Source organism: Chrysochloris asiatica, unplaced genomic scaffold, assembly GCF_000296735.1.
Source record: "Chrysochloris asiatica unplaced genomic scaffold, ChrAsi1.0 scaffold00472, whole genome shotgun sequence".
Taxonomy (NCBI): Eukaryota; Metazoa; Chordata; class Mammalia; order Afrosoricida; family Chrysochloridae; genus Chrysochloris; species Chrysochloris asiatica.
This window is the reverse complement of record NW_006408990.1, coordinates 593823-603427: the sequence shown is the minus strand read 5'-3', so window position 1 is coordinate 603427 and position 9605 is coordinate 593823. Positions and strand designations below refer to the sequence as shown.

Sequence of the window (9605 nt, the reverse complement as noted above, 5' to 3'; positions counted from 1 at the left end):
TAATTGTTGTTGTTCTGGTACCTGTTGTTGCTGTTATTGGTTGCCATTAAGTCAGCTCTGACCCATGGCACCCTTAGCTACAAGAGAACTAAATGTTACCCAGTTCTGCATCATCTTCAAGTCCATTCTTTTGGTGAATGTTTATATGTTAGTATCCAGAGCTATGTGCAAAGACAGCTTCACTCTAGAAGGTGCCTCTCACCCCTTCCCAGACAAGCCCTTTTCTCTGACGTCTATCACTTTGACTAGGTTTGCCTGTTCGTGACTTTCACACCAGCATGTGTCCTTGTGTGTCTGGCTTCTTTTATGCTACATAGCATTAAAAAAAATGTTTTTTCTATTTTATTTAATTCTGCTCTAACCTTTATTATTTCTTTTCTACTGGTGACTGTATGCTTTCTTCCTTGCTTTTTGCTAACTGTTGAAGCTGTTTGGCTAAGTTGTCGATTTATGTTCTTTCTTCTTTTTGGTTGTGGGCATTTATTGCTATAAATTGCCTTCTGGGCACTGGTTTTCCTGTGTCTCAAAAGTTTTGGTGGGTTGTATTTTCATTATCATTTGACTCAAGGAATATTTTTATTTCATTTTTTATGTGATAGATTACCTGGTAGCTTTTAAGTAGGATGTTGTTCAATTTTCATGGTTTTGATCCCCCCACCTTTATCTTCCTATGGTTGATTTCGATTTTATAGCATTGTATTCTGAAAAGATGCTTTATAGTAATATTTTTTAAAGTTTTTATTGTGAATTGAATGATAGTTTACATGGGAGAACACTAGCTTTACAGTCATCCTATCATACATCATTTCATTGCAATGATTACAATTCCCTCCATGCATCATCACTCAACAGCATTTGCTTCCATTCCCTCCTTTCTTCTTCTTCTTCTTTTTTTTTTAGATGTACACTGAAGCACTCAGGAATATATAACCATTCAAACAACCAAAGGGTACACCCTGCAAGCCTGCCCCGTGGCCACCAGCACACAGCCCCTCTCCTTCCTTGAGTCCAGAGTCCCCAGCCGCTCATGTCTCCATGTCATCATCTCTGCCTCCATCTCTGGCATCATTGCTTCTCTGGGTAGGGTCCCACCTCTGCTCCTGGATTTCAAGATCAGCCACTCCCCTCCTTTTGTTACAAAACGTCTACCTTTACATTTGCAACATTCACAATCAGTCCTGATAGCAATTATTCACTATTGAACCACAAGAGTCTTATCCCCATCTCCTTTCACCAGCCCCATCCAGGCAGGTTGAAAACCACTCAGTGGAGATTCTACCTTCCCCTGCACCCTCTGCAACTAGGCTCCTTCTTAAAAACTTGTAAGCCAGTCACTTCATGCCTTTGTAGCCCCCACACCCCATTTTGGGTAGCCAGTGTCTACGTTGCCCATCCCTGTCAACCCTGTGTACTGAGGAGATGGGAATGAAACTCACTGTAAAGATTTGTTCCGTCTTTTGAGCTACTAGCTACATAGCATTTTTTGAAACCATGTTATTTTTATGCATCCCTTGCTTGTTTTGGAATTACATGAATATACCACCATTTACCTGTCCATTTTCTGTTGGTAGGTCTGTGAGTTGTTTCTAGTTTTTGGTTATCATGAACCAAGTCGCTATGAATTACTATGAACATTCTTGTACTTGTGTGTGTATATATTTTTCTTTTTCTTGGGTAAATACCAACTGGACTATAGGGTTAGTATATGTTTTGTTGTTCTTAGGTGCCATTCTAATAACAACTATACTAGGTTCATTGTCCTGGATGGGGCCAGGAGGGGCAAGGGAGTGTAGCTATGCCCACTGAGAAAAGATTCTCTGACTGGCTATGCCCATGGGAGAGGAGGACACACTATGACTTCTTCATTGGATGGTACCAACTCTAGTGGTTTCTGTTGGCAGCCCCACATGTGCAGAGTAGAACTGCTCCATAGGGTGTTCAAGGTTGAGATCTTTCATAACACATCACCAGGCCTATCTTCCAAGATACCTGTAGGTGGATTTGAACAACGAACCTTTTGGCTAGCAGTCAATCACAACCATTTACAACACCCAGACACTCCTGAATGTGGAATCAAGCTCCAATTATTTAATTTCTTTTAAGGCACCCTCGTGGCACAGTGGCTAAAGACTCAGTGGTAACTGAAAGGTCAAGGGTTCTAACCCACCTGCAGCTCTGCTTCCATAAAAAAAATCATGCTCTTTTTCAATTTTCTTTGAGGTTGGGGAACAAAAAGAAGTTTGAAGGGGTAAGATTAGGATTGTAGGGTGGATGGGGTAAGGTTTCCCAACAAAATCCTTGTAGGACAGTCCTTGCTATTTCTAAGGAATGAGTGGGTGCATTGCCGGGATAGAAAATTCCTCAGAGCAAGTTTCCTGGCCTTTTGTCACTGATCCAGCATTCAAGTTTCCTAAAAGTTCTTCCTATTAAGCCCCTGTGTTCATCCTGCACCCCTCGAGGAGTCTACCAAGATTGTTCCTTTGGAATCTCAAAACAATAGTCTCCATAACCATCTGAGCTGACCCCTCCTCCTTGAATTTAACTGGTGCAGCCGATCCCCTTGAAGACACTGTTTTGAATCAAAACTTGTTTTTGGAGGCTCCCTAATTAGACTATTGCTGTTGTTGTTAATTACAATTGTTAGAAATGAATCCTGATGTCACACAAAAAGACACTTGGTGAGACTAAATTACCTTGCAAGGCAAAATTTACTCCTGCAGAAGGGTGCATGTAGCTATACAGGAACAGGCCAGCGGGCACACTGAGTGGGCAGTCCACTTGAGTTTTTATCTCTGACACAAGACTTAAGGCTGTGTCTCACCCCATTGGCTAGGGCTTTGGCCGCATAGTCTTTTCCCTTACCTGGTTGGCTAATTCAAATTTCTAAGCTGCACATTCTTCTTACTCACTTCAGCAAGTAGTAGAAAAATAAAAGAAAGGTCATAGATTCCCTACTCACTTCAGGAGGTAGCAAAAGGTAAAAGAAAGATCATAAAGTCCCTATTCACTTCTGGAAGAAAAAAAAGGAAAAAGAAAGGTCAGCTGAATACAATAAACAGTATCATAATAATTTTGAAGAAAAGATACTCATTCCCACACCATCAAGCGGTTCCAACTCACAGCGATTTTGTATAGGGTTTAAAAGGAATAGGTGGTGGGTTAGAACTGCAGTCCAGTGCATATCCTAGAGATTCACACCAAGATTCCAATGAGACTAAGATAAGTGTATCGCTGAGAGAACTTGTCTGCAGCCATCCAAAGATGTAGTTGTTGTTGTTGTTAAGTGCTGTGGAGTTGGTTCCGACTCATAGTGACCCTGTACAGGATTTCCGAGGCTGTAAATCTTTACGGGAGCAGAAAGCCTCATCTTTCTCCCGCGGAGCCGCTGGTAGTTTCGAACTGCTGACCTTAAGGTCCGCAGCCCGATTCGTAACCACTACGCTACCAGAGCTCCTTATAGAGACATGTTTAAACATGTTTTGTTTGGAATAAACCCATGCATGTGTGGGTTGCAACACTTTTTCACTTACCTTGTATATTGTTGTTGTTAAGTGCTGTGGAGTCGATTCCAACCCATAGCAACCCTGTATAGGGTTTTCAAGGAGCAGCTGGTGAGCTTTAACTGCTGACCTTGCAGTTCAAATGGCTTTTCAGTCTAGTGCATTAACCCACAACACCACACCAGGAGTCCCACCTTGTATGTAGTTACATAAAGATCAATATGAAAACAAAAATCGAGAAACCAGGCCAGGAAAGCACCAGGAAGCTCCCCCCTCCCCTGAATTCTCTGTCTGCAGGAGACCTCCACCCTCACATCAGTCCAGACAACTTTGTACAAATTTTTAAAACATGCTTGTTGAAGACACCATATCTTCTGTTTTATGTAAATATATGAAAATTTCATGCAATGACATCTCATAATATATCTGAATTTAATTTAATTCACCATGTTATATTCCCTTAAAAGGTAACTCGCATCTATTCAAATAAACGCTGGCATGCATTCCATTTTGCATAATTTTAATCCAATTCTAGGATGTCATTCTGGAGTTTCCTTCACATTCTTCTCTTCCCCACACCCCACTCCAAAACAGCAGTATGTGTGCACATGTGTAAGGACATAGCAGGAAGTCTGGGGGAGAGGAGAGGAAATACAGTGATAATAATAATACTGTTGTTGTAAGGTGCTATCCAGTTGGCTCTGACTCATAGTGACTCTTACAAGTACAACAGAGCAAAGCACTGCCCAGTCCAGCGTCCTTCTCTCCATCATGACTATGTTTGAGCCCATTGCTGCCACCACTGTGCCAATCCATCTCATTGGGAGTCTTCCTCTTTTCCACTACACCTCTACTTGACCAGGAGTCCTGGTGTGGTGCTGTAGGATAAGCACTGGACTGCTAACCTCAAGATTGGCAGTTCAAGCCCACCAGCTGCTCCTCAGAAACCCTATACAAGGTCACTATGAAATGAAGCTGGCTTGACGACACTTACAATAACATCTACTATTTTACTATACATGGTGTCCTTCTCCAGGACTGGCCCCTCCTGATAACATGACCAAAGTATGTTAGATGAAATCTGACTATGCTCACTTCTAAGGAGCATTCTGGCTGTACTTCTTTCAAGACAGATTTGTCCTTTCTTCTGGCAGCCTGTGGTATAGTTAATAATCTTAGCCACCATCACAATTCAGAGACATCCATTCTGCTTCTTTGATCTTCCTTAATCATTGTCCAGCTTTTGCAAATATGTGAAGTGATTTGAAAGGCAAAAATCCTCACCACTGGACCAATAAACAACATTCTTATCAATGGGGAAAAGATTGAAGTTGTCAAGGACTTCATTCTTCTTGGATCAACTATCAACACTCGCGGAAGTAGCAGTCAAGAGATCAGACGACGTATTGCACTGGGCAAATCTGCTGCACAGGAACTTTTTAAAGTGTTGAAGAGCAGAGATGTCAGCTTGAGGACTAGAGTGCGCCTGACCCAGGCCATGGTATTTTCAATAACCTCATATGGATGTGAAAGCTGGACAGTGAATAAGGAAGATCATAGAAGAATTGATGCCTTTGAGTTGTGGTGTTGGAGGAGAATACTGAAAGTGCCATGGACTGCCAAAAGAACCAATAGATCTGTTTTGGAAGAAGTGCAGCCAGAGTGCTCCTTGGAGGCCAGGATGGCTAAGCTTCGTCTCTCCTACTTTGGACATATTGTCCGGAGGGAACAGTCGCTGGAAAAGGATGTCATGCTGGGTAAGATGGAGGGTCAGAGAAAAAGAGGAAGACCCCCAACAAGATGGATCAGCCAGATGGCATCGTTGATGGCATCAAGTGTGGCAGCAGTAGTGAGGTTGGCCCAGGATCGGACATTATTTCGTTCTGCTGTGCATGGGGTCGCTATGAGTCGGTTCTGACTCAATGGCACCTGACAACAACAACAACATATTTGAAAATATGTGAAGTGGTTTGAAAGGCAATATATTTGAAAACTGAAAATAATATGGCTTGGGTCAAGAGCACCTTAACCTTCAAAATGACATGTTTACTCGTCAACACTTTTAAAAAGTTCTTTTTTTTCCTTTAATGTTTTATTGTGAATTATGTGATAGTTTACATGGGAGAACATTAGTTTTACATTCATCCTATCATATATCATTTCATTGCCATGGTTACAATCCCCTACATGCATCATTAACCAACCAAAGGGTATATCCTGCAAACCTGCGCACCCCCCTACCCCCGGTCATCAGCACACAGTCGCTCTCCCTCTCTGGATCTAAAGTCCCCAGCCACTCCATCTCTCCACGTCATCATCTCTGCCTCCATCTCTGGCGTCACTGCTTCTCTGGGTAGGGTCCCACTCTCTGGTCTTCTCCCTTGATGGTCCCAGGGACCTCCACTCCTAGACTGAAAAGTTAATCACTCCCCTCCTTGCTATAAAATGTCTACCTTTACATTTCCAACCCTAAAAGAGGTCTCTTGTGGCATATTTTTTCCTATGTCATATGCTTGATTTCTAGACTGCTGCTTCCATGGACATTAGTTGTGGATCTAAGTAAAATGAAATCCTTGACAATTTCAATCTTCTCTCCATTTATCATGATGTTGCTTATTGGTCCAGTTGTAAGAATGTTTGTTTTCTTTACATTAAGTTGTAATTCATACAAAAGTCTTTGATTTTCATCTGTAAGTGCCTCAAATCCTCTTTGCTTCCAGAAAGCAAGGTTGTATCATCTGTGTATCACAGGTTAATGAGTTTCTCCAATTCCGAAGCTGTGTTCTTCTTCATATAATCCAGTTTCTAGGATTATTTTCTCAGCATGCAGATTGAATAGTGTGGTGAAAGAATACAACCCTTATGTACACCTTTCCTAATTTTAAACCATTCAGTTTCCCCTTGTTCTGTTCAAATGACTGCCTCTCTGTACAGGTGCAGGTTTTCCCATGGGCACAATTAAGGGTGCTGAATTTCCTATTCTCTGCAATGTTATCCATAATTTGTAATAGGAGTTAAGGGTAATTTATGTTACCCAGGAACCCTGGTTAAGTGGTTAAGTGTTTGATTGCTAACTGAAAGGTTGGTATCTCAAACACACCAGCTACTCTATGGGAGCGATATATGGCAGTCTACGCCTGTGAAGATGACAGCCTTGGACATGTTATGGCTCAGTTCTTCTTTGTCCTGTGGGTTATTATGATGCAATGACAATGGGTTCTTATGTTACTGTATTTTCTTTTTTTCCTATGAGTAAAATGTAATAAAAGACTTAGGGAGGAGAAAAACATTACTGTTGGCTGGTTAAGGAAATCTTGGAGAAGAGCCTGAGGCACCATTTGTTCTGGTCCTACAGCTGCGGGGTGTGGACGCTGAGGCCACCAAGGAAGAGCTCAGGCTACAAGTGGGGCAGCTCCACCACCAAGTGCTGACTCTGAAATGCCAGCTCCGGGATCAGGGGTCTCTACACCGTGAGCTGCAGGAGTCTCAGGAGGAGGCCGGCCACCTCCGTGAGCAGCTACACAACCAGGTAGGCTGAGTCCCTGCCCTCTGTGACCACAATCCCCTGTGGCAGGAAATTGAGAGTAGAGAAGGAGTCAGTCAGTCGGTATCTATTAGATTTTAAAATATAGAACAACATATGGAAGAAAGCCACAGCCGGCCCTCTGTCCAGCCAGGCTCTGTTGACACATAAAGCAATCAATAGGTTAGGGAACCCTGTCTGTGGCGTATCAGAAAGTCAGACAGTGTTAAAGCGTGCCATAAATAAAGTAGACGCCCTTCCCCTGTAGGAGGGAGGGGGTGCTGGGCAGATACCAGGGCAGCAGGAGGAGTCCTTGTGGGCTGCGCTATGGTTCCGTCTCACACCTACACAGCTGACAACATTACATAGAACTTAACACACACATGTACACACAAACAGGTACAAGGGAAACTGAATACATCTGATTGAGATCTGTGGGTTGTATCAGCAGTGATGCCTTGTTGTGATATTATACCACAGTTTTCCAAAATAGTACCATTAAGGGAAACTGGGAAAAGGTCCTAAATTTATAGCATTTCGTTTCTTTGCTTTACAAACAAGATTTTCTAGATTGAAGTTGTCAAAGACTTCATGTTGCTTGGATCCACAGCCAACACTCATGGAAGTAGCAGCCAAGAAATCAAAAGATATACGGCATTAGACAAATCTGCTGCATAAAGAATTATTAAAGAGCAAAGATGTCGCTTTGAGGAAAAAGGTGTGCCTGACCCAAATCATGGCATTTTCAAATGCCTCATATGCATGTGAAAGTTGGACAATGAATAAGGAACACCACAGAAGAAGTGATGCAATTGAGTTACAGTGTTAGAGAAGACTATTGAAATACTAGGGACTGCCAGAAGAGCAATCCTTCTTGGATGCTCTTTAGAAGCAAAGATGGTGAGGCTTCATCATTCATACTTTGGGCATGTTATCAGGAGGGACCAGTCCCTGGAGAAGGACATCACACTTGGCAAAGGGGATGGTCAGCAAAACAGAGAAAGACCCCCAGTGAGATGGATTGGCAGTAGCAATGGGTTCAAGCATGGCAGCAATTGTGAGGATGGGGCAGGGCCAGGCAGTGTTTTATTCTGTTGTGCATAAAGTCATTATGAGTTGGAACCAATGTAACAGCACCACCACCACCATCTATGTGTATGATTCTGAATATATGCAAAAGGTAAAACCATGACAAAGCAGTTACTGGGTTAAAGGCTATGTACATAATTCACTTTGATAGATGAGGGGAGATGATCCTTCCAAACGGTCACATTGTCTCTTCTACTAGTAGTGAGTATGCTTGCTGGCCCTGAATCTTATCAACCTTTAAAGTATGCTGACAAACCGATGGATGACAAACACACTTCCTCTGTTTAACTGAAAGTGCGTGGCATGTGGAGTTTTGTATTCTTTGTTCAAGCTGCTCCAAAGTCTCTGTGTCTGTCCAGTATTTTACAGCTGCATAGTAACCCACTGGGTTGTTGTTGTTAAGTGCCATGCCGTTGAGTTGTTTCTGACCCATAGCGTTTCTGACTTATAGGCTATAAGTCTTTATGGGAGCAGAAAGCTTTATCTTTCCCCCATGGAACTCCTGGTGGTTTTGAACTGCTGACCTTGTGGTTCACAGCCCAGCTCATGCTGAGCCATGGTTCTGCCCACTGATTTATGTGGTGCCATAAGCACTCGACCTCAAGGTCAATTTGAAGGTTCAAACCCGCCAGCTGCTACTTAAAAACCCTTTACAGGGTCGCTATGAGTCGGAACGGACTCGACAGCACTTAAAAACAATAACATTTATGTAAAACAGTTCTGAGAACTCAGATTCCTGGCTCAAAGAGTGACAATACTGTTGATTCTGAACACATTTTGAAACACTGTTTTCCAACCAAGTGGCCAAACTGTCACAACCATGTCCACTTTCAATGCCACTAGCAGCAAAATGGGGATGTTTCTGTTGTAGCCCCCTCACCCAGAAGAAGGGGTGTTATTACCTACTAATCATATCTATCACAGATCTGGAAAAGTATTAACTCCAATTATACAAATGTCAGACCTGCTCAGCGTATCCCTATACTTTTTTTTAAAATGCTTTATTGTGAATTATATGATAATTTACATGGGAGACCATTAGCTTCTTATTCATCTTATCATATATCGCTTCATTGCCATGGTTACAATCCCCTCCATGCATCATCAACCAACCAAAGGGTATACCCTTCAAGCCTGCCCCCTCCACCCACAGTTGTCAGCACACAGCCCCTCTCCCACCCTGGGTTCAAAGTCCCCAGCCACTCCATCTCTCCACGTCATTGTCTCTGCCTCCATTTCAGGCATCACTGCTTCTCTGGGTAGGGTCCTGCACTCTGCTTTTCTCCCTTGATGGTCCCAGGGACCTCTGCTCCTAGACTGCAAAGTTAATCACTCCCCTCCTTTTGCCACAGAACATCTACGTTTACATTTCCAACCCTTACAATCAGTTCTGATTACAATTATTCACTATTGTATTGCAAGAGACATATCTGCATCTTTTTTCATCAGCCCCGCCTAGACAGATTGGATACTACTCAGTGGAGATTCTACCT

General features: G+C 42.7%; 1 protein-coding gene across 1 annotated transcript in view; it reads left to right on the top strand.

Moving 5' to 3' along the window:
- Window positions 1-9605, top strand: part of LOC102824343 — a 49954-nt gene that overhangs the window by 11210 nt on the left and 29139 nt on the right. Inside the window, exon 5 of the mRNA XM_006877312.1 lies at window positions 6856-7029. Coding sequence (XP_006877374.1) covers window positions 6856-7029 — 174 coding nt within the window. The remainder of the gene's footprint in view (window positions 1-6855; window positions 7030-9605) is intronic.